Here is a 25,663-nt window from a genome sequence, read left to right as displayed (position 1 = left end):
TTCCTGCTGAACTGACCCTCTCTTACAGGTCCTGTTCCTGAAGGAGAACTCTCCATCCTTAGGCTGTCACTTATGCCTGCTTTGCTCATCTCCATCCCCTCTGAGAAGCAAGATACATATCCATCCATCTCAGCTGAGCAGGTGGGATCTTTCTCCCCGAGAACAGATCTCCTCTTGTGTCCCCTCTGTTGAGCTCACTCTATCCACATGAGTTCTGCCGGTTGGCTCCCTAGGCTGGGATCTGGCGTACCCAGGTGCTCTTGGCACCCTGTTTCAGCATTATGCTGGACGGGACCCTTCCTCAGCCCATCAAAACAAGAGCAGATGACCCCAGGCTCCAGCCCTGCTCATGTTTGCTCTGTCCACTGCGGTGACCCCGGATGTGACCCTCAAGTTAGCAATGAAGTTCTCGTGGCCCATCCATGCTGCCACCTCCCCATCCTCCAATTGTCTCACCATGTATTGGTCAGGATATGCAGGAGGGGTTTCCCTTGCTCGGCCCAGGGAGGGCCTTTTGTCTGACCAGGAATCCCTTCCCATTCCCTGTTACAGGCGATAGCGTCTCATCTCGTCCCTGCCTTCAGTTTAATGCTTTCCCTTGTGGCTATAACCTAGGTATCCTGACAGCCCAAGCAGCCTCTTCTAGCTGCCTGCATTCTGACTACCTGGTCCTAACACTGGTACATTTCAATGCAACCTTTGGGTCAAGTCTAGCTCTCCTGCTAGTCTAAAAGCTTGGCAAAATCATGGATTCCGTCTGCTAGTGAATTCAGCTGTGTAACAGCTGCCCAACTCTCACTGTACACCGAATTATCTGGTAGGCTTTTTAAAAGGCCAGTCCCAGTGACTGGCTTCCACTGTTTCGGGCTGAGGCCCAGGGCTTTGTGTCTGTGCAAAGCTCCCTGGGTGATTCTCACACGCACCTTGACAGGAGCATCGTGCACCTTGCCATTAGTGCCACCTGAGTACAGGCGCCTCGTTAGTCCAACCCCACCTCACTGTGCTCCAGGAAGGTGGGGGCTTCAGCAATGGTGAGTCACACCCCAGCCACAAATTAGAACTACCAGAAGAGGGGAGGGTTTAGCCATCCTGATGAGGGTCTCTTCCCTAGAGTTTCATGTGTTGATCACATTTGGGGCTCTAGCATCAGTAGTTCTAAAGATCCCCACTGGTTCAAATGTCCAACCAGGGTGGAGAAGCTCAGCTTTAAAAGGCTCCAAATGGCCAGGGGCTCATCTTTTTTTCCTCTGAGACAAAGAAGGGAGCTTTATGACAGTCCCTGGAGCTTGAGACAGAGGACCGGGGAAAGACCTAGAAATTGCCCTGGAGATACACATCAAACCTTGACCTAGAAACACACCTCTGGAGGCTGTGTGGATTGACAACATGATCTGGCCCCAGAACCAGCCCATCCAGGTGGTAGCTTCCACAAACGACACTGGAAATGGTACCTTTCAGAACAGGGACTCCGTTCCCCTGGCAGGGAGCACACTGGCAGGAGTCGACTTCCTTCTGGAACTCCTCCAGGGCCTTCTTCATGTTCTGCTTCACTGTGCTGGAATAGGCAAAGTCTGTGGCTGTCACCAGTTCATACAGAGGCATTACCTGGGAAAGGAACAAAGGCGTTGATTTCAACAGAATACATTGGTCATATAGTAACAAAAGCCCAAAGTAAGGCTCCATAGGAATGGGCAGGTTTGGTGCATGCAGATCACAGTGGATTCATATGGAACTGGATGGACGGTACAGCACACAGATGGACACCCCATCCTTTCTCTTTCCCATCCCACCCAATAGCCACAAACAAGCCCATTCAAGTTCAGGTCAACAAACACTTGCTGAATACCTTCCAAGTGCCAGGCAAGAAGCATAGTAAGGAATAAGATAAAATCCCCACTTCACTCCCCCAGAACTCAGAATCTAGAGATACAGACAGTTGTACTAATGGATACTTACAGAACAGTGGTTACAGGTAACAGTGGTAACTTGTAATGGGTAGAGAGGAAAATGAAGTCACTCAATCATGTCCGACTCTTTGCAACCTCATGGACTGTAGCCAGCCAGGCTCCTCCGTCCATGGGATTTTCCAGGCAAGAATATTAGAGTGGGTTGCCATTTCCTTCTCCAATTGCAGGACAGTAACCAGGGTAGAGAGGAGGAGTTTGTTAATCTCTCTTTGGTGGGAGAGGGGAGGTGATTTGCAAGCTGCTCTTTGGAAGTATTATAGGAGCCCTGTTTCAGCAATACCTCCCACCCCAAACCTGTGAAAATCCTTCATGTCATGCAAGAGCCACAATTAGGGAAACTTCCCCTGAGCTCTAAAGCTTCCAGAACACCTTCCTACTATGAAATGCTCAGCATACTGTCTACACTACTCATCCAATACAAATTCTACCTCTTTTCTCCCTTGTGGTCAATGTTTTGGGCTGAAGTCCCTTTTCCTTCATCTCTAAATAGACTGTAAGCTCCTGAAGATCAGACCTATATACTGCTCAGCTGTGTCTCGAGGGTTCGGCCCCAAGCTTAATGAGAGTGGCTAATAAGACTGGGTAGAAGAATGAAAAGGGAAGGGGAGGCCTCATTAGGGTAACAGCAGCTGGCATGGAGGCCAGGGTGTGGCAAGCAGAGAGAAAGATGCTCTCAGTGGGCATGGCAGTGTCTGAGAGCAGGAGGCCACAGATGGATGTGGGGGTGTTTGTGGCCTTGGAAAAGACAGAGGCAAAGTCCAAAGAGGTAGTTAAACATGTTCAGAGCCTCTTGGCTCAGAGTTTCAGCTCCAGGGTCAGGTTCCTCGCCAGATTTTGTTTGTGATCCTGCGCTAATCCGGCCCTGGAGAGTTTAGGGTCTGTCTAAACACAGGCAATCATGCCTAATAGAAGCCTCCAGTGGGAAGAAAATTGCTTCCATTTCTTAATGCATCTGATGCTGACCTTCACTCCAGTGGGCAAAGCAAGGCCCCTTGGTGGTCCCATTGTCTCACCGTTTTGTGGTCAATGAATTGATCCAGAGGCTGTTTGCAGAATGGTCCAGCTTCTGGCCACACATGGTAGGTAGGTGGGGGTACATAGGGGGTTGCTGTACACCCACAATGAGCTCCTCCAACAGCCTGCTCTCCCTGCCAGAGCACCTCGAAAGGCTGCCTTTAACCTGCTTTTAACCTACCAGGCATTTTCCTACTAGTTCTGAGATCTGCTTCAGGAGATAAAGTCAGTGGCACCGTGTGCCAGGGGCTGTGCTATGATCCTCCTTCATCCTCGCACGGGAGCAATTACCAGCGCCATTTCAGGTGAGCTTAAGTTGAAGAACTCATTGAATAGGGGTGCCAGGACTCTAATCCCAAATCTGTGCTTCTCCTACTAGTTCATGAAAACTGGTGATAAAAATGGTGATTATTCTCCTTTCCAACCTCTATCCCAGGGTTCTCCAGGACAGTCTGCCTTGCAACTTGGCAGCAATTCCTAAGATTCCCTCCACAGTTTCCTTCCTAACTTAATGCGGCTCACTTGTCTTTTTTTTGGTTTGCTGGTTCCTTTTTCCTGTCTTTCTCTCTTTTGTCCTCTTCTTCCTTCCTCCCTTCCTCCTCCTTCCTTCTACATCTCTCCCCCAGACACCCAATCCTAACTACTCACATTGATCACTGGTTTCTTAGCACACCCGCACTAGTGAAAACTTGATTGATTGATTACATTGCTGCACAGAGACGGTGGTGGTTGTTCAGTCGCTAAGTTATGTCCAGCCCTTTGCACCCCCTTAACTGCAGCACGCCAGGCAGGCATGGTCTATAAAACTCCCTGCAGGTGTCTATGATGGACCCTGGTGATTGGCATTCTTGATTATTGCCATAGCCCGCATTCATTAGCTGCCGAACTAAAAACATATGTGATCTAACTTAATCTTCACAACAATCTTAGGAGTCAGGTAAACTTCTGTATCCCCATTTTATAGATGGCAAAGCTGAGGCACAGAAAACTTAAAGAAATTTACCAGAGTAACACTCGGTAAGCAGCAGCAGACAGGAACTGTTACCATTGTGATTTGTGCCCTTTCAGAATATATTTTTGGAAGGGTAGATGGACAGATACTTATACCAAATTGATGGCATAAGAAAAGCACATGTTTACATTCCACTTTTTTCACTTAATGTCATATTATGAACATTTTCCTATGCTATTCAATAATCCTTGATAAAATGATTTTCATGACTACAGGGTATCCTGTTGTCCTGGTGGACTACAATGTATTCAACTATACACTGTTATTGAATCTTTAGGTGGCTTCCACTTTTATGTTTCCTTTGCTACTACAAATATGGTTGTCCTCCCTTATCAGTCAGGATACATTCCAAGACCCTTGATGATTGCCCAAAACCAGGAAGAGCACCAAACTCAACATATACTATGTCTTTTCCTATACCCATATACTACGATTAATTTAATTTATGAACTAAGCATGATGAGAGATTAACAATGGGAACTAAAAGTAGAACAATTATAACAATACACTGTAATAAAAGTCATGTGAACGTGCTCTCTGTCTCTCAAAATATCTGATTGTACTGTATTGCCCTTCTTGTACTTGTGATGACATGAGATCATAACGTGCTAACGTGATCAGGTGAAGTGAGTGAATGACGGAGGCATTACGACATAGTGTCAGGCTACTGTTTATGTGTCATCAGAAAGTTCACCTGCTTCGGTGGTCCTGGGTTACTGAACCATGATCATGTCAGGGGTTGGATGTCAGGAGCAGATGGTGCTGATGGCTAGGGATCCCAGGTGGGGATGCAGTGGGACAGTGCAAGATTTCATCCCACTAGTCAGAATGGCTTGCAATGAAAAACTGAAAAATTGCTTCTTTCTAGAGTTTTCCGTTTAATATTTTCAGATCATGGTTGACCATGAGTAACTGAACCTCAGAAAGCAAAACTTCAGATAAAGTGAGACTACAGCAGCATAAAATCAGGCGGGTCTTTATAGATACATCTTTACCAATTTTTAAAATGATTTCTACAGACAATTTTTGCATTTAGGGTTATTGGATCAAACACTGTAAACATTGTTAATGTCTTGGATACATAGTTAAATTCTTTTCCTAAAGGGATGTACCATTTTATAGTCCTATTTCATAATATAAAAGTTTCCATCCCATTGCTCCCAATAAGGTTGAGTATTAAAGATTTTTAATCATCATTAATCTGATAGGCAAAAGATACTTTGTATTGTTACTTTAATTTTCATTTTTATTGCTGAGAAGTTAAAATTTTGCTTATTTATCATCTGAGTTCTTCTGAGAGTTTTCTATTTTTTTGAGATATTTTTCTTATAAACAGTATCATTCCTTACACATGAAAGATTTCACATGTGGCAAATTATTTTTTGTTGTGTTACCTTCCACTTAATAATATTTGTGGGTTTCCTTATTTGAAATTCAGAATTTATTATTTCAAGTGAGATCTGACAGTCTAAGTCCGAAATATCTTACTGATTCTTGCTACCACAGCATCTACATTTTAAACCTTCTGTTAATCAGAGTAACCTGCTTTTAGAGAATCTTTGAATAAATTGCTTCAGTAAAGTGTAATGGTCATTATCACTGTTTACCAAATGTATCAGCTTCTTTTCCTTCTGGGCACTTGGCAGTATTGCTTTTCCCTGAACCATCCTTAAGGGTAGGTTTGCAACGTGACTTTTTCTGAGCTGTGAGAGGTAAGCAGAGGGAGCATCCCTTCCAGGTTGAAGCTTTGGCAGGAGAGTGTGGTGAATTTTCCCATTCCCTTACCATTGCTGTGATGGCAATGGCAGAGAAGAGATTGCAGAGAAGGCAATGGCACCCCACTCCAGTACTCTTGCCTGGAAAATCCCATAGACAGAAGAGCCTGGAAGGCTGTAGTCCACGGGGTCACTGAGGGTCGGACACGACTGAGCAACTTCACTTTCACTTTTCACTTTCATGCATTGGAGAAGGAAATGGTGACCCACTCCAGTGTTCTTGCCTGGAGAATCCCAGGGACGGGGGAGCCTGGTGGGCTGCCCTCTATGCGGTCGCACAGAGTTGGACACAACTGAAGCGACTTAGCAGCAGCAGCAGCAGCTGTGATGATATTGGGGGCACATGACAAGACAAAACCTCCACTGCCCAGATCCCACAGTGATATTCAGTAAAGCCTCTTTACCAGTATACTTTGGACATGAATGTGACTGAGCAATAAACTTTTGCTGGCCTAAGTTGTTGAAATTTGGGGCTGTTTCACGGTGGCATAACCGAGGCTCTCCTGATGCCTCATTTGAACCATTCAGCACTGTATTTTCCCTTCTACACTTGGTCATGCCATGTTCTGTACCATGGAGTCTCCATCAGCCTGAACCCCAGACCACAACCTTGCCACCCCAACCACAATGGATATGTACATAGATGACAGACTTTGTGACTAAAGTTGACAATCAAATATAGTATTCTGAGTTAAATTTGAATTTCAGATAAGTAACAAATGAAATTTTAGTATGAAGTGAAAAAGTGTTAGTCACTTAGTCATGTCTGACTCTTTGCCATGGACTGCAGCCCGCCAGGCTCCTCTGTCCATGGGATTTCCCAAGCAAGAACACTGGAGTGGGTCACCATTTCTTTCTCCAGGGGATCTTCCCAATCCAGGGATCGAACCCAGGTCTCCTGCACTGAAGGCAGATTCTTTACCATTCGAGCCACCAAATATGTCGCATGAAATATTTGAAAGATGCTTATCCTAAAAAAAAATATTCCTTATTTGTCTGAAGTTCATAATTATTTGGACACCCTCTATTGCCAGGCTCCTTCGAATGTCTTGGGGAATTTTTTCATCCTTTAAAGACCATTTCACTGGGACACAAGCTTTTTCCTTCATGGTTGTCACTCTACAATCTTTAGGCATTTAGCACTGCGAATAATTCTAAGATCAGTACGACTTCTATTTCTGTAGGATCTATTTGTTCCTCAAAGTAAAAAATTTCACCACGCTGTGTTTCAGTATTGTTTTATCTTCAGTACTTTTGCCTGCTTTTCAATGAGCTGTTCATTTTGCATTATCAGCTCAGGGAAGTTTCCCTTATTATGTGCTTGATTAATGCATCTTCACATTCACTCCTGTATCTTTCTCAGGAAGAATGCTCTGGGTTTTAGATTTCCACTGCTGTACTCTGTGTCCATCATATTTCTTTTATATCATTGTTTTAATCTCTTTGTCTTTTGCTTCTGCATTATAGGAACATTTTTACAGCACCTTCCACATCACTGACTCAATTTTCTGCAGTGTCAATTCTGTTCTTTATAGTTTCCAGTGTAGGTTTTGATTCTACTATTGTGCTTTTGGCTTCCTACATTCAGCCATTTCCCTTTTCATCTGATTAGTGACTAAACATCTCGGCTTCTATTTTTTAGTTCATAAATTCTTTATTTTCTTATAATCACAAAGAAAATATATTGTAAAATTTGCTTCTATGTTTAGATGTATGCTTGTCTATTTTATCTTGGATATAATCTCAATCTTTTGTGTTCAAAGTCCTCTTTATATATGTCCAGTGATTTCGCTACCTCTTCTTTGAACAAAGCACCATGTCTCTATATCTAATGTTCACCAGTAAACAATGTGAATGGGCTCTTCTCTGGTCTTCTTTCCTGCCTACCTGGCTCCTATAGGAACTGTGTTTCCAGATATTGATCTTTAAGACTGGTTTATGTACATGAGCCTTGGCCAATACTCCATGTCTAGGAATTCCTTATCGAGTGGTCTCTACTCTCTTGGAAAGCACTTGCTGCTCCAACTACCTGGTAAACTGATTGTGCAGAGAATTATTTTAAGATAATACGAAGTCATAAACAGTTTTCTCTTGCCAGAAAGAATCTGTGACTACAATAGATGTTTCCAACTCAAGTTAGGGATATATAGGAGAAATGCACAAAAGCTTTCAACAAATTCACCTCCGCCACTACTGGAAACATCTCTGATTTTCTAATCTCTCCCCTTTCAGTCCCCACAACTCTTCACAGCACTATACTCATAGTAGATAGGATACTTTCCAGGGCATCACATACATGCTGTTTGAAGCCTCTGTGCCATCAGTGAAGTACCACATCTCTGAGGATGGTGGCAGGTCTGAGATGCTTAGCATGCTAACATGTGCTCTCTCTCTTTCTCACAAACACACAAAACACACATCCCTTTATCATATCCCATGCTGCTGGATACTTGACATTCCCAATGCCCATGACGGCACTTCCAATCTAAATGGATAGGTAACCAGAGCAATCCATTAATTTTAAGTTTAAAACAAAATTCAGGTAAGATATCAGTAAAAAGTAAAGACCAGGGGTATATTTTTCCATGAACTCTCTTCTCTCCCATGCTTGTTTGTGATACCAACCAATGTCACCACGTCATTAGCTCATCCCAGATTTCTCTAGAGCCGCCTGCAAGCTATGGCTCACTTTACCTTTCTCGATGCCTGCCAGCGACTAAACCCTAAGTGTAACTACTGAATACGTGGCAGAGGAGAGGATTTGAATGGCAGCCTTCTTGTTCTGCAGCAACCATGCAATTGACATATAAACAAAGACACTGGAAAACTGCCAAGTTCAGGAACTGCACAGCCTCTCATCAGAGCTCCAGTCCCTTAACTCCTCTCCTTGGCTGTAAGAGTAAATCTCCAGAGGGTGAATGCTGGACCATCAATAATTGTACAGACAATGGCAAGAAGAGGGCAGTGTAAGATGTGACATGGACACCGTGCTGAAGTACCCACAGGCAAGGACCAACCCTGCTGATGTGTATGACAGCACTGCTCTAGCTAACGTCTTTTTAGTTTAAGGTTGTAAAACTGCCATTGTTTGGGTGACAGGTGGTTGGGATCATTATTTTCTATTTACCAAACCCACAGGAAAATTTGGAGGGGAGGGAAGAGGTCAACTTTTCAGGTCTGGACTTTTGAGCAGTCACAGACGGATGAAACCTCTGTGACCTTGATTTTTTATCAGCCATAAAATGGAGATAAGCATACTAAATTTGCAGGCTATTAAGAATTAGATGAAATAACATTCCCAAAGTCCTTGGCAGAGTATCATGAACATGGTAGGTGCCCAAAACATATTGGTGATTACCATTATGTATTATGCTGTCCTGTAAAACAGTAATGCATCCATGGATCTTACTGTTCAGCACAGACTACATTTTTCATCCTCGCACCCTCCTCTGTTCTCCTCCAGTGCCTCAGTTCCCATCACATCACAGAAACTTAGCAATGACTTGTTGGTCGCAGGAATGAATGTTTAAATGAACAAAGAACTAAGTGAGGGATTCCCCAGTAAACTGCAAACAATATTGATTTAAGAAGCCTGGAATTAGAAGCTGATGGTTAACTTACTTGAGCAACTTGGGAGCCCAAGTGAGAGGGAGTGAGGGGTCTGTAGCTGGTGTTGTGCAGCGTATTACAATCAGTTCACTCTGGATACATTTTCTACTATAAGGTATCTATCTCAAGGTTAGGGCTTGTGTCTTACTGAGCTCTGTATTCTATACCCTGGCTCAGGGAAACCCTTCAGAAGCTGTTTTCTGAATAGAGGAAAGGATGGGTGGGGTGGGTGCGTGTACCTTAACTTTGATGATGTCCGGATTGTACTGCACTGCATCTCCCCATTCTTGCATCAGGTCCGCTGTTGGCAGCTCTTTGTATGCCAGGGCAGTGACATACTCACTCGCTCCTCCTCGTACAAGGACCACCAAGTCTTTCACCATGCTGTCTTTCTTGTTTCTGTCTGGAATGGATACGGAGCCCTGGCATGTCAGGGGATCCATTTTCACACCTTGAAATTTGCTGCAACCCACCTGACAACCTGGTGACTATGTTCAGGGAGGTCACCCTGGAGATGTAAGTGGGACAATACGCATCCCTGCCAGCAAGGGAGTCACAGTGCAAGGGCAAAGGGTACTGCACTCAGTCGACACAAGCTGGAGACAGGACAAGAAAGGGATATTTATTTTTAGCATCTGTAAGCGATAGTCGTTAAGTGAGTCTACGGAAAATAGCTGAAAGACGGATATATACATACATACATAGGGAAGATCATAAGTAAATAGACAAAGATTATTCATCATTTATGGGCCATCCACTAATCTAACATTATACATGTACTAACTCACTTATTCTTCAGTATGAAATAGGAAGTATATAATCCTTCCTCTGCAGATATGAAATCTTAGGCACTAAGGGAAAGAATTCACTCCCCGTACCACGCCCAGCCTCTGAGCTATACCACTTCTTTGTCTCGGACAACAAAAGTGGGGAAATCTATAAGGTGTGAGCATGAATGTAATAGGAACTCACTAAATAATGTCTACTGTTTTTATTTCTTTCAATGTCTACTGTTATTATTTTGACTTCTCAAGCAGTTTCCCAGGAAGCCCTCAATCATATCAGTAAGTCATTCCTATTCTAATTTTTCTTGTGCCCAAAGCCAAAGAAACTGGTATAAAGTGACTATTCTACTCTGAGCTTGCAGCACTTGAGCATCACACAAACGGAGTCTTGTATACTACTGGTCAGACTGTAAACTGAGACCGCCATTTCAGAAAAATTTCAGTATTACCTGGTGTAGAATAAGTACATACTCTACAACCCAACAATTTCACTCCTGGGTACATTCCCTAGAGAATCCTTGCACATGTGTGTCAGAAGACTGTGTAAGAATGTTCACAGCAGCTCTGAATATAATGGCTTGGCACAGGAAAGAATCCAAATTTAACAACAGAAAGAACAAACTGCATATATTTTCATATGATATATGAAACTGATATATTCATACAATAAAATACTATGCAGCAGTGAAAAAGAAGTAACCATAGTTTTACACAAAAACATGATATCAAAGAAAAACAAAAATAAAAAAACCAGAACTGAAAGATTATATTTCATCCATATAAAGTTCAAAAACAAGCAACTCTAAGTCATTGTTTTTATTTAGTTGCTAAGTCCTGTCCAACATTTTTGCAACCCCATGGATTGTAGCCCTCCAGGCTCCTCTGCCCATGGGATTTCCTAGGCAAGAATTCAGGAGTGGGTTGCCATTTCCTTCTCCAGGGTATCTTCCCAACCCAGGGATTGAACTCGCATCTCCTGCATTGGCAAGCAAATTCTTTACCACTGAGTTACCAGGGAAGCCCAACTCTAAGTCATAGAGGTTAGCAATACATGTAGGTGGTAAAACTATCATGAAAGGAAGGACGTGTTTAACAGAGACTTCAGGATGGTGTTATCTCCAAAGGGAGGGAGGAGTTGTAACTGATAAGGGTCCTGGGATACTGGGTAATGCTCTATTCAGTAACTTGGACGGGAGTGACTTTACAAGTTTTCTTTGAAGAGCATGTATGTCTTCTGCCTACCTCCCTATGTAGGATGCATGTTCCAACACAGCCCCACCAAAATAAACAAACAACAGTATCCACTGCACATCAGTCACAAGAAACTCTTCTAGACCAGCAGTTCATTTTGTTGTTGTTTAATTTTGTTTTGCTTTGGCTGTGGAACTCTTCATTCACATATGATCACAGAAATAAGGACAAGCTTAGTCTGTAGAGCAGATGAAGGAGAGTAGCTCAGGGTGCAGGAGAGGTCGGGACTAGAGCCCTGCTGATCCCTCCCTCTCCTACTCTACTTTCGGTGTTGATTCCCAGCTCCCCTGTGTGGCCTTCGAGATCTCTGCTCCCAGACTGGCTCTAGCACTCACTCCTAGTCTCACCCGCCATGTGAACTCTGCTATATGACTTGTGGCATTGCCTGCTTTTCTAGTTTCCTTCTTGCCCATTGCTTCAGGTAAGGACTAGCTGCCTCAGCTGTATCCCCCACGGCCTCCACCTGGCTCCTACCTCTCCATCCTAGACCATCCTACCTCTAGCCAGGCCCACTTCCGGCCCCCAGAGCAAATTTTCATTGTTAGATTTTTTTTTCTTCCTCCCTAAAAGCAACCTTGATACCTTACTCCTCAAGTTGCCTGTTCCTGGAAGCCAGACCAAGTTTGGTGCTTATCACTGCCCGGTCCTTGATTTTTTAATTGTTTGCCTACTCATGTGAATATCATGAAGACAGGAAGACCATCTTATTCATTTCTGCATACCAATACAATAGTAGGAGCTAGGTAGGTTTTTATTGAATGAATTAGTATTTTAATTGAAATGTCTTGGAATATGCAATCTTTAGCTTAAAGAGTGATGGGTCTGGGCTGCTGGAGAAGGAAGGATGATAAGCAGAGAAGTCACACGCCCTTGCCACTCACCTTTTATCTCATTGAGAATGTCACTGCACTTGGCCTCCGACACACCCAGCTTCAAGTAGACCGATGTTATGGCGGCGCCGATTTTAAAATCATGTTTAGCACAGTCGTGGATGTTCTTAAGAGAGTAATCTGAAGGAAGCAAGAAAAAAGGTTTATGACCTAAAATGGCAATTTGTCCTGGGCCTTTTCCTGTAGTCGATCCCTGACGCCAAACCCTTCCTGGAGGCCCACAGGGACTCAGGTGTAAATTAACGGGTGGCCAGACTAGGGACAAGAAATGCAGCAGGCAGCTCCTGGCACCAGGCCAGAGACCCCATTTGAGATCAGCATCAACTTCCCCTTTCAGCTTCTTCAGATACTCAGAGGGTTTTTGCTGCTCTCCAAAGACAGGAAGAGCTCGGAGTCACTTGCTAAAAATATGGCTTCTTATCAAGTCTCTAGGTATTGATCCAGTGAATAGAGGCTGCTGTGAGCTGTCCTCCCTTCTCTACTCTTTGATGTTGTACGAACAGTTACTTGGTCAGTTGAGATAATGTTTATGAAATGTCTGGTATAGTCCCTGGAAAAGAGAAGAACCAATTTCCCTTATTTCGTCTTCATTTCTGGACCATTTCCCATCTATTCCTCTCCAATTCTCCCCAGGGCATCTTCCCATCCTGGGCTTGCTGAAGTCTTCCATATGACATATGAGCACCTTTCTATAGCATTTGAGGTCAGGGAAAGGAGAGGAGAATAGCTTTAACACCTGGGATTGCTGGAAATATTGATGTGGATCAGTTTTCCCCAAAGCATGTTCCCTGAAACATGAATCCCATGATGATATCTCTTATATTTCTTTAAGAGCAACAATGACAAGAAACCAGGCTTCTGCAGTTGAGTCAGTGTGATAAATGTGGTATCAAAAGTGATGGAGAGGTCACTTGATTTCAGTATGCCTGTGAAACTCTCAAGTGGGATCTATTATGTTTCCACAATTTGATCATGGAACCTTTCTGTAGAAAGCAATCAGAGGAATTATGACAAGTACTTTTGAAACCTCTGGTATGGAGTACAGTACCCTTAATCTTGGCGAGACTGAGGGAGGCCACACTGACCTTAATTTACCTTATATGCCTTCTGTCCTCTTGCAAGTTCACTGGACCTATTACCGAAACCCGGCTCTGCCACTGTAACCTGGGTGACCTGGGGCAGGTCCCTTAACCTGATAAATGCCATATTGCAGGAAAGAGTACGGAATTGGGAGGAAGAAATCATATCTTAGACTTGACTTTGATTACAACTAGAAAGACCTGTAATATCTGTATGGAGAATGGCCTGTGGAAGGAAAATGGGAGTTGAATATTAGTTTGGAAGCTCTGATAATCTAAGACATTTCTGCTCAAAGTGTGGTTTAGGAACCCGCAGCTCTGGTATCACCTCAAAGCTGACTGAAAGGTGGAATCATTCTGCAATGCAGATGACTACAGAAGAAACATGGGAAAGTTCTCTTTGGGGGCATGTTAAGTTTTTGATGGTCAGCAGACATTCAAATGGAGATCTCAAAGAGGCATTTCTACATGAGCTCTTCAGTACACAGAAGAGATCCAGGATAGACATATACATGTGCACGTATAAAGCATTTAGAGCCAGGAGATTAGATGTTATTGTCTAGAGGGAGTTATGTAGAAAACAGGACTGCCCAGAGAGAGGGCTGGCAGAGGAGAACCACCATCAACACATCAACAAAGGATGCTACTGCTGCTGCTGCTGCTGCTAAGTCACTTCAGTTGTGTCCGACTCTGTGCGACCCCAGAGACGGCAGCCCACCAGGCTCCCCCATCCCTGGGATTCTCTAGGCAAGAACACTGGAATGGGTTGCCATTTCCTTCTCCAATGCATGAAAGTGAAAAGTGAAAGTAAAGTCGCTCAGTCGTGTCTGACTCTTAGTGACCCCATGGACTGCAGCCCACCAGGCCCCTCCGTCCATGGGATTTTCCAGGCAAGAGTACTGGAGTGGGGTGCCATTGCCTTCTCCGCAACAAAGGATGAGGAATCTGCAAATGAAACTGTGAAAGGAAAACCAGGGAGGGAGAAGGAAAACCGGGAGCATAACTTATAACCCCTCCCCCAACAAGGAATAGAAGCCTCTCTCCCTGTTAACTCATAGTTCCATGCACCCCATCAGTAAAGACATGGTCCTCGGGTGGTGTACCTCCTCTGTCCATCGCCTCTTTGTTCATGATGAGTGTGTATTCATAAATGCCCCCAAGCACAGCCTCTGTGATGTAGTGGGTTCCAAAATCACGGAAGAGATCTCTGTACTCCCCATAGCTGTATTCCAAGGGCAGCTGCTTGACTCGCTGAAGGAATTCGTGATGCAGCATGAGGTTTCTGGTTTTCAGCTTGTAATGCGCTACTTCAAGGTCAGAGCGTGCATGCAGGAATTTGCTTTTCTAAATGAAACACCAACAAGGGAAAAGCAGACCTTTAAAGTTAGGAATCTGGAACGAGAAGATGAACTTTGCAAATATCATCCAATGTTCTGGCCAGGGGTCATCACTCATGATTCCTTGAGGAGACCTGAGGGAAGACGGCCCCTTTGACAAGACTTCATTTTTTCAGAAATATTCTGATGTCCTTTTCAGCTTGGAAGAGCTTGCTCTTTGCTCACTTCCTTACAGTGGCAAATAAGCAAGGAGAAGGAAGGGAAGCAGCAGCAGACACGGCAGGCAGCAGTGGGTGCCTGTGCTGCATTCCAAGGGGAGACGGGGTGTGCTAACCGCCAAAGGCAACGTATTGGTTGATGCCTCTTTTGTTAAAGAGAGGAAGTGTTACTCAGTGGTGCCTGACTCACTGAAACTCCGTGGACTGTATATAGCCCGCCAGGCTCCTCTGTCCATGGAATTCTCCAGGCACAATACTGGAGTGGGTAGCCATTCCGTTCTCCAGGGGAGAAGGGAAACTTCCTGACCCAGGGATTGAACCCAAGTCTCCTGCATTGCAGGCAGATTCTTTACCATCTGAGCCACCAGGAAAGCCTCTTTTAAAGAGAAAAACTGTTTATTCAGGGAGCTATACACTGCACAGGCAGAGTGTGGGCCATCTTGGAAGGCAAGAGAAGCCATGGGAAAAACACACTCCATAGACAAAGGATGGGCTATCTCAGAAGGTGAGAGGGGGCAGTTGATGCTGTTTAAACTGAAGAAAAGGCACTCTAGAAAGAGTAAAAGCGATGCTTTAGGAAGGCTGGACACTGCAGTGCATGGCAAGGGTCAGCAGACCACAGCCTGCACACAGGACGTGGCATCTGGTTTTGCAATCCCGTTTCATTGCAATGCAGCCATGCCCACATATCTGTTCATTGTTCATCACTGCTGTCAGCCTATGATGGCAGAGCTCTGTGGTTGCTACAGAGATGCTGCAGCCTTGCAAAGCCTGAAATATTTACTCTCTGGCCCTTTAGAGAACAAGTTTGGTGACCCCTGGTGTGTGGAAGAGACTGAAAGATGGCAATGCTAGATGAAGGGCAAACATCCAGGGATGTTGATATAACCTGAGACGAGGCGTTCCTACACTGCGGTGAAGGCTGAGGAAAAGGTAAATGAGTAGGAAATGCACATTCCTCCTGCATCTTAAAACTCTTACCCAGCTTGACCTGTCAGCTCTGTAAGTCATGCCACCTCTGCTCCCTGCCCTGCTCCCCCACCCTAGTCCTGCCACAGGCCATCCATGACTCCTTCTTCCTCATCTTTCCAACTTTGCAGCTGCTAGATGCTCTGTTCATGGTCTTTCTAAATATTTTAGGTTTCCTTTCCTGCTTGGGTTATGACAAAAGCTTTCCCACTGATCTCCCTTCTCCCTCTAGCTGCCCTCAGTGCTCCAATGAGAGTTGATGTCCTAAAACTATTAATACCATTAAATGCCACTCTGTGCTTAAAGCAAAACCCAGTCGGCCTCTCCATTGCCCAAGAATAAAATCAACTCCATTACTCTGAAGGTAAGAATGTCACGATCTGTCCCCAAATAGCCTCCTGGCTTCAGCTTTTACAACCATGAAATCCACCCTCCTCCATACTGTACTTTTCTCTAATACCTACATGATACCTCAATATCCATCTAACATCTTACTTTCCCCCACATCTGTCATTCTCTCTCATAATATAATTTTGCACATGTTCCTTCTGCCAGACATGCTCTTCCCTCTCTTTTCTGCCTGGCACACACCTCATATTTAAATTTTCTGCTTAGCTGGGCTTTCTATGTGGTGGCACCCTTGAACTTCCCTGACTCTCCACCTCCCAGGACTGCATTGCACGTTGCTTATCTTTCCTTTATAGAATAAACCATGCAGTATTGGGCTTTCCCAGTGGCTCAATGGTAAAGAATCGACCAGCAACACAGGAACCACAGGAGACATGGTTTCAACCCCTGGGTCGGGAAGATCCCCTGAAGGAGGGCATGGCAACCCACTCCAGTATTCTTGCCTGGAGAATATCATGAACAGAGGAGCCTGGTGGGCTACAGTCCATGGAGCTGCAAAGAGTCAGACACAACTGAAGTGACTTAGCGTGCACACACACACACATGCTGTATTACAACTGATGTCAAAATCAGGACCGTTATCTGCATACATGTTTGCTGCTGCTACTAGACTGTGAACTTGAAGGCAAGAATTGTGCTGTACTTGTCTCTAGGTTCCAAGTATCTAGATTAGTACCTAGCATGAGGTAACATTATGTAACTGGCTGTTTAAATCAGGGAGCTGGGAGGGAAGGGGAGAGAGACGGAGAGACAAAAGGAGACGAGGATGGTACCCCTCTCTTTCCCTCTAACAAGACAAGTTCCTTTATAATCAGTCCTGTCCTTCATCACTATATTTTAGTCTTGAGCACTTATCAAGTACCATCCTGAACCTAAAGATGAAAGAAACAGCCTCTGTGCCCAAGCTGCTCACAGCTGAGAAGATGAAGAAAAACAACCAGAGACGATTACAGTCTAATTCATGTTTATGGCTCATTTTCTGCTGGTTGGTAATTTGGCAGCAGAACTTAAGCCCCTCACCATTCCTTTTTTCTCACATAAATCACTGTGGACTTTTAATTTCTTCCATGTTCCTCTCAGGTTAGTTTTCTACAACATCACGCCCATGCGGCCAACTCTCAGTGACCAGGGAATAAATACACCTGGTCCTTTCTGGAATCCAAGGTTTTCCAAGCCCTCACGTCACCTTACTTCCCATTCCAACTGCTCCGCTTCCACTAAGTCACGGGCTTTGACCTTCACCTTATAGGCAATAGGGAACAGGTGATATGACCAGGTTAGTATCAGAAAAGCATTTTTCTGGCAGCACATACATTTGAAGGGGAAAATTGAAAGACAGGAGGCTCATTAGGAGGGCTGGAGCCAGAGGTGAAAGGGCCTAGGCTAGAGAAGATGTAATTAGAGTTTGATTAACAAATATTGGATAGCCATAACTTAGTCGGTAAAGAATTCGCCTGCAATGCAGAAGACCCGGGTTTGATTCCTGGGTCCAAATGATCCCCTGGAGAAGGAAATGGCAACCCACTCTAGTATTCTTGCTTGGGAAATCCCATGGACAGAGGAGTCTGGTGGGCTACAGTCCATAGGGTTACAAGAGTGTCTGACATGACTTAGCGACTAAACCACCACCACCGAGACATGGAAACAACCTAATGTCCATCAACAGATAAATGGACAGAGAAGACGTGGCACATATACAGTGGAATGCTGCTCAGCCAGAAAGAGAACAAAATAATGCCATTTGTAACAACACGGCTGAACCTAGAGACTATCATACTAAGTGAAGTAAGTCAAACAGAGAAAGGCAAGTACCATATAATATCACTTATATGTGAAATTTAATATATATATGTATTAGGACTGAACCTAGGACTGAACCACTTTTTTGTAGAGCAGAAATTAATACAACATTGTAAATCAACTAGACTTCAGTAAAAAAATGAAGAAATATTGATGAGTGAAGGATCTGGTGGCCAACAGAGGTGGGCTTCCCAGGTGGCACTAATGGTAAAGAACCTGCCTGTCAACGCAGGAGACAGAGAGACATGGGTTCAGTCCCTGGATCAGAAAGATCCCCTGGTGGAGGGTATGGCAATCCACCCTAACATTCTTGCCTGGAGAATCCCATGGACAGAGGAGGCTGGCTGGCTACAGTTCATAGGATCACAAAGAGTCAGACACCACTGAAGTGATTTAGCACAAGCCACAAGCCACATGTGGGAATAAAGAGAAAACAGAACCAAATATGACTCAGATATTCTTAGCCTCGAAAGGCAGAAGGAAAAGAATGCTATTTAACATAGAGAGCTTGGGAAGAGGAACTTGCTTTGGAGTGTCCACAAGGCATCTGGGTAACGATACCCAGAAGAGAGGGTGGTGCAGGTCTGAGCTTCCCAGAAAGGGCAGAAGTGGTGGCAAAGGCTCATGCTTGCCCTGGCAGAGGAGCAGGGTGAGTAGAAAAGGACACTTAGGGTGGCTGGCTATAGAGGAAGAAGAAAAGATGACCAAAAATTAAATAGAGAACAAGTGGGGCTGTTAGAAACCAGGAAGAAAACTAACTGATAAGGAGCAGAAAGCAACCATGAGAAACAGGAATGTGACTCCATCAACAGCTCCAAGAAGCTGGAGATGAGGTCTTGGATAACATTCTGGAAAGGAATTTCAGCTGAAGGTTTAGAATAGAAGTCAAGTTGCTGGGAGTCGAAAAGTCTCCAGAAATAATTTAGTTTTGGCAAAACTATGCTCCTTAGTTTAATAAAAACCAAGTGAAAAGCTTATTAGTAAATAAGAGTACAAAAAAAAAATAAGAAAAGAAAATGAGAGTACACAGAGAGCTATATTCGCTATCCTATGATAAACCACAATGGAAAAGAATGTGTATATATATGTATATCTGAATCACTTGGCTGCAACAGAAAGCACACTGTGCATCAACTATACTTCAATAAAAATATTAAAACTGAAAAAATAACACTGTACATCAACTATACTCCAATAAAACTAAAACAATTTAAAAAGAAACAACGCCATACTAAAAAAGTAGAGTAAATAATTATAGACGGCCACCACTGGCTGATCTTTCTGAAAAGTAAAGTTAATGTAAGACCAAGGTATTTTTTGTGAAAAGCTTTTCAATGTAACAAATATAATTGGTTGTCAGGACTAATAGCAACACGGTATACAGACATCCGTGGATATGAAAATTCAAATGAATACATAGGAATGGAAAAGCAAGCAAAGGGTACCTACCGTATGAGAGAATCGTCTGATCCTGCTAATAAAATGTTGGCCAATATTACTCATGCTGCTGTAGCCAAGTTCAAATATTCCAGCAATTTTGAAACCCAAGCTGAAACTAGACCTGCTAATTGCCGTCCCTGTGACGTTATGTTCGAAATCTGAGTACGATTCATATTCTGTCAACGTAAAGTCATATTTGCCTCGGGTCTGAAGGAAGAAAAAAACAAATGTTCCATATGTCATTTGACTCACATCAGTTCAATTCAAATCAACCGACACACACTGTACTCTTACTATGTTGCAGGTATTAAACTAAGTACATTGGATGCAAAAATCTCAGAGGCACCCACACCTCCACTCCCAGGGCTCTTGATCCAGCAGGAGAAACAGATGAGCCCAACACGGTGAGCAGACACTCAGAGGTGGGTGCTTGATTTGGGTTTTGATGGGCAGAAATGCAGGAGAACATTCTAGGCTGTGGACTTGGGTGCAGGCAGAAACGTGAAGGTACGAGAGGGCAGGGTGGGGCCAGAAACTGCAGGGGGCTGAAAATGCGAGTGTGGTTGTACCAGAAGAAACAAGAGAGAGGAGAAGACAGCGTCCATGAGAGAGTGAGAAAGTGGGCTGGCATCCAGATTCTGGGGCTCTGGGATGACTTGCCAAAAAGCCAACAGAGGCAGTGGCTGAGCACCAGGAAACTCATGACAGGACAGAACAGCAGTTGGGTTGGAAGGGATGGATTTGGGGTCAGAGAGGCAAACCCGTGCAGACGAGGAGCTCAGTGGCAGCTCGTGAGGGGCTGGTGAAAGGTCTTGGGATGGGGTATGGGGGTGGGCAGATGCAGGGACAGAACAGCAAAAAGCCTTTGCGAACTTAGAGGAGCTGTTTGCTCAAAAATTGGTGCTCGTGGTGCTGTGCACAGGGAAGTATCTAGGGCGCTGCCTCGGTGGCCCCCAAGTGACCAGCCCCAAAGTGTCTCCATCCCCATCCACTGGCTTCTGGAGGCTTGCAGTCCCCCATAACAGCTCAGCTTCTGAGGAAGAAAAGCAGACGTGATTCCAAACATGGTCTGGAGTGAGAGCCCTAAGGCGGAGTGCACCATTTTCTCACTGGGTAACCCTGGACATTGGGCTTCACCTCTCTGTGCCTCAGTTTCTTCCTGTATAAAATGGAAACAGTAACAGTTCCTGCCAGCGGGCTTGTTCTGAGGTTGAGTCTGTATGGGTAAAACACTGCACAGTGCCTGCCACGTGCTCCAAACACAGCTACAGAGAGAGGAGACTCCGAGCTACATAGCCAGCCTGGGTTACCAGGAGAGAAACGTCTGCTCTGAGATTCTCCTTTGAAAGTGGAGGCCATGTATGGCAAAACCACTACAATATGGTAATTAACCTTCAATTAAAATAAATAAATTTATATTTAAAAAAAAATAGAGATACCAAAAAAAAAAAAGTGGAGGTCAGAGGGATGGTGCTGGTCAACACGGGAGAGGGTGTATTTATCCCAAGACTCATTTTGTAATTTTTAGCCAGTAACTGTATGGGGGTGTGGAGGGGACCAGGAAGGAAGAGAAAGGAGAGGTAGCAGCTTAACATTCAGGACTATGCCATTTTATTTTATCTTATTTTAAAATTTTTGTTGATGTATTTATGTATGTATTTGGCTGCAGCAGGTCTCAGTTGCAGCTTATGGGGTCTAGTTCCCTGACCAGGGATTGAACCCAGGCCTCCTACATTGGAAACGCAAGTCTTAGCCATTGGACCACCAGGGAAATCCTAGGACTGCACAATTTTAGACGTGAAAACTACCAACCTGGTCATCCAGTCCTGTCCTCTCATTTTACACATGAGGAAACAGGTCAAGAACAGAGCAAGAATTTAGCCTAAAGTACACCGGGGTCCTGGGGTACACCCAGATCTTCCCCCTCTGCCTTACGTGTGCATTATGCAGTGACATAGTCTACTCTGAACCCCACTCCCTGTGAGATTGCTTTTAAGTCTGTGTTAATAACACAGGCTTATCTTGGTAGAACATTTTATAACTTACAGAAATGCTTAGAACAATGCCTGGTTCTAATAGGCAAGGATTTGATAATAACAGAAGTTGATTCCTGTTGTCTGGCTGTCTCTGGTTGCTAGGATTCTTGCATGACTATCGTGATGTCTCTAGTATCACCGGGCATCTGGGACATTTACATCTTTGCCACTCAACTGACTACATTCATTCAAATCATTGACTGACCAGTGATTCCAGTCATGAGGTTAAGTTGCTTGGGTCACTTCCTACCCCACTGATGTAATTCTTTGGGGCTTCCCTGGTGGCTCAGATGGTAAAGGATCCACCTGCAATGCAGGAGACTCAGGTTCAATCCCTGGGTCAGAAGTTCCCCTGAAGAAGGGAATGGCAACCCATTCCAGTATTCTTGCCTGGAGAATTCCATGGACAGAGGAGCCTGGTAGGCTACAGTTCATGGGGTCGAAAAAGAGTGGGACATAACTGAGCGACTAACACACACATACATACACACACACACACACACACACACACATACACACACAAAATGTCTGGATGAACTCTGGAAGTCTAGCTGGCAAGTCCCAGCTGTGATACCCATGTTTGTATATGAAAGTCTATGAAATTTTTCAAAGGCAAAATAAAGGACCTACAGTGTCTGCATTTGCTTTTGATCCAAATGTGAAACTGAAGCTATCAGTTATAAATAAGAAGGCAAAAAGAACCTTTTTTCATTAAAAAAAAAAAAAGCACTTCCTGAGACTCACAATTAAACCAGGTATTGTGTGTGTGCTAAGCATTTACACTCACTTATCCCCTCTGTGCAGGCAGAACCTTTAAAATCCCAATTTAAAGATAGGAAAATGGAGGCTTAGAGTATATAGATGGTAAGTTGCAAAGACATCTATGAGACTCTAAATCCTAAGCTGTGCTTGTCTCTTTATGGCAGTTTTTGTTATTGTCGTTGGTATAATTATGCTACTACATATCTGCACTGCCTCTACTATACAGCGTAGGTTGGCCTCACCGCTGTGTCTGGAGGAAGCAACCACCCATTTTACATACGAAGAACTGAAGCTCAGAGAGAAAAGGCGAAGCATCTGAGCTGGCCCAGCAGGGGGCTGCTGACCTGGTCCAGACCCCAGCTTCTGGCCCCTCTGCCAGTGTCCTTGCCATGGCCCTGGCTGGCACATACCTGTGGAATGAAGTTTTCCACGTTGTATGGCTTCCGAAACCTCGTGTTGAGTATGTAATGCGGGGAGCACAGACCGGCATAATACCTATGATCTAGAACTGGGCCCTCCAAGTTGTTTGTGAACAAATTAATCCTGCAGGGAAGAAGAGGCAGAAAAGGGGGTGAGGTGAGTATATAATCCCAACTGGTGGACCTACTAAAGGACACCCAAATTCCTGGGCACAGCACACATGGTCCTCAGTATCTGTTGAGGCTTTATCCCCTGCCACTCCCAGCCACAACCACAAAGCCTGTCCCCTACTACATGGAGATGTTCTCTCTCCAGTCTGTTTTGCTCTTTCTCTTCTTGGTAAGGGCTGTTCCCTATGCCTAAATACCCTTCCTAGCCACTCATCGCTTGCTTAGTTGCTCAGTTGTGTCCAACTCTTTGTGACCCCATGGACTGTAGACCACCAGGCTCCTCTGACCACAGGATTTATTGGGCAAGAATACTGGAGTGGGTTGCCATGCCCTCCTCCAGGAGATCTTCCTGACCCAGGGATCGAACCTGATTCTCCCTGCATTGGCAGGAGGATTCTTTACCGCTGAGCCACCAGGGAAGCCATACTCACTCCTTTATCTCTTACTTATCTTTCTAGACTAAGTTCTTTTGTTGTACTAAGCTGCAAGGAGATCCAACCAGTCCATCCTAAAGGAGATCAGTCCTGGGTGTTCATTGGAAGGACTGATGCTGAAGCTGAAACTCAGCATCAGTTTTGGCCACCTCATGCGAAGAGTTGACTCACTGGAAAAGACCCTGATGCTCGGAGGGGTTGGGGTAGGAGGAGAAGGGGACGACAGGATGAGATGGCTGGATGGCACCACCGACTCGATGGACACGAGTTTGAGTGAACTCTGGGAGTTGGTGATGGACAGGGAGTCCTGGCATGCTGTGATTCACGGGGTCACAAAGAGTCGGACATGATCGAGCGACTGAACTGAACTGAACTGAACTGTACTAAGCTGCATTAGAGGCCCTTACTAGATCCCATGCTTGCCCCATTCATGCATTTATTGTTCTGCAACTACTGTAGTTACCTTACAAGAATGGTCTACATGGGAGGTGATGAGCCAATGTGCTGGCATTCACAAGTTATGTAACCTCAGGCATACCAGTTAGCCTCTGTACCTAGGTCTCCTTATCTATAAAATGAGAACAAAGAAAACCCTATCTCTTGGAGTGCCTGTGAGGATTACATGTATCCATATTTACTAAGTGCTTAGAACATGGCTTGTTCTGGGATAAAGACTTATTATTATTTACCTGTCATCTCCCCAAGCGGAGAAGGCAATGGCACCCCACTCCAGTACTCTTGTCTGGAAAATCTCATGGACGGAGGAGCCTGGTGGGCTGCAGTCCATGGGGTCGCTAGAGTCGGACACGACTGAGAGACTTCACTTTCACTTTTCACTTTCATGCATTGGAGAAGGCAATGGCACCCCACTCCAGTACTCTTGCCTGGAAAATCCCATGGATGGAGGAGCCTGGTGGGCTGCCATCTCTGGGGTCGCACAGAGTCGGACACGACTGAAGCGACTTAGTAGCAGCAGCAGCAGCAGCAGCATCTCCCCAAGATTCTGTGCTCCTTAGATATGGTGGTTTTCCTTTTAATTTCTGTATGCCTCCTATCACAAGACACTAAATTAATTCCATTTACTGAGTTTCTAACTGGAAACAGGCACAGTCACGGATGGCTCAGGACATCACCTTATGTAGTGTCCCTAAAGCCCTGGGTAGTAGATGTCATTATGTCCATTTAGAAAGGATGAAAACCTCATCTCTACCTCAACATTATTATTTCTCACCACCTCCTAAGGCAAGCCTCCATTTCCTGACCTGCTTTGACTATGACTGACAGCTCTGTTTCTTTTGTTAAAAGGAGTTCTGTCTCCTTTCAGCTTCTGCCTATTGGTCTGCTCTGCTCCTGCCAGAATCATTTCAGGCTGTCTTTCCTGCAATAGGGTTTCATGTAGCATAATAATGTATATTCATTTATTTTCTTTAATACCATAATAATCAATTGCACATGTTGGTTCAATGAATCCATAGGTATTATTACTATACTCATTTAACAGATGAAGAAAGTAAGACACAGAGAGGGCAACTGACCTGCCCAGCAGCTGGTGGGGCCAGGACTCAAAGTCTGAGCGTCTAAGTCTAGTCAAGAGCAGAGTCTGCTTTCTTCCCACCACATATTTTGCCTCTCATGTGTTAGCTTATTACCACGGCATTAGCTTATTTATCCCTCACAGACCTGAAAAGAAGGGTGTGACTGACTTCTGTCTACGAATGACAAAACTAAAGCACGAAAGCCATCCCTCTGCCCCTCTTGCAGGGTCCAGCTCCTTCTGCTGCTGGCTCTGTCTGTCCACGGCCACCCTCATTGACCTGTGACCCCCCAGGAGCTCTAACTTCCCAGACCTCAGTGTCCTCATCAAGGAGATGGGGCTTATCATCACTAGTGTCTAAGGCGGTCCTGGGAGGAGGTCTTCCCCACATGAGGAGGCTGTGTCTCTAACAGCAACCTTTCAGGATGGAGACCTGATGTTTGCTTAGGAAGGAGGAGAATGCCATCCAGGGCCTCTCTGCTTCCCACACTGCGTCACATATGCTGATTTGTGAGGAGAGGCCCTGACTTTTCCCCTAGAGGCTGAGAGGCTGCACAGCACAGCAGGAAAGGAGGCTGAGTGCCAGGCCAGTCAGCCCCTTTTGATCCCTCACCTCCCCGGAGGATTTAACAAACTGAGAGCCCCCAGACTAACTGCACACAGGCTGCCGGCAGAGCCACGCTGGAAATGCACTCCTGCACTGACCAGTTACTTGGTGGCCTCTGCTCTGCGCCGGCCTCTCTTGCTGAGGCC

The 25,663-nt window shown here is 44.8% G+C and overlaps 1 protein-coding gene across 2 annotated transcripts in view; it reads right to left on the bottom strand.

Annotated features, from left to right (window-relative positions):
• Nucleotides 1-25,663, bottom strand: part of C8B (complement C8 beta chain) — a 43,471-nt gene that overhangs the window by 4,777 nt on the left and 13,031 nt on the right. For both annotated transcript variants that reach the window (NM_001046141.3, XM_059883711.1), the window contains 6 exon segments: nucleotides 1,452-1,605; nucleotides 9,617-9,780; nucleotides 12,295-12,423; nucleotides 14,486-14,726; nucleotides 19,564-19,761; nucleotides 22,763-22,895. In NM_001046141.3, the coding sequence (NP_001039606.3) occupies nucleotides 1,452-1,605; nucleotides 9,617-9,780; nucleotides 12,295-12,423; nucleotides 14,486-14,726; nucleotides 19,564-19,761; nucleotides 22,763-22,895 (1,019 nt within the window).

Source organism: Bos taurus, chromosome 3 (genome assembly GCF_002263795.3).
Source record: "Bos taurus isolate L1 Dominette 01449 registration number 42190680 breed Hereford chromosome 3, ARS-UCD2.0, whole genome shotgun sequence".
Classification (NCBI taxonomy): domain Eukaryota; kingdom Metazoa; phylum Chordata; class Mammalia; order Artiodactyla; family Bovidae; genus Bos; species Bos taurus.
This window is presented reverse-complemented; position numbering and strand designations above follow the sequence as displayed.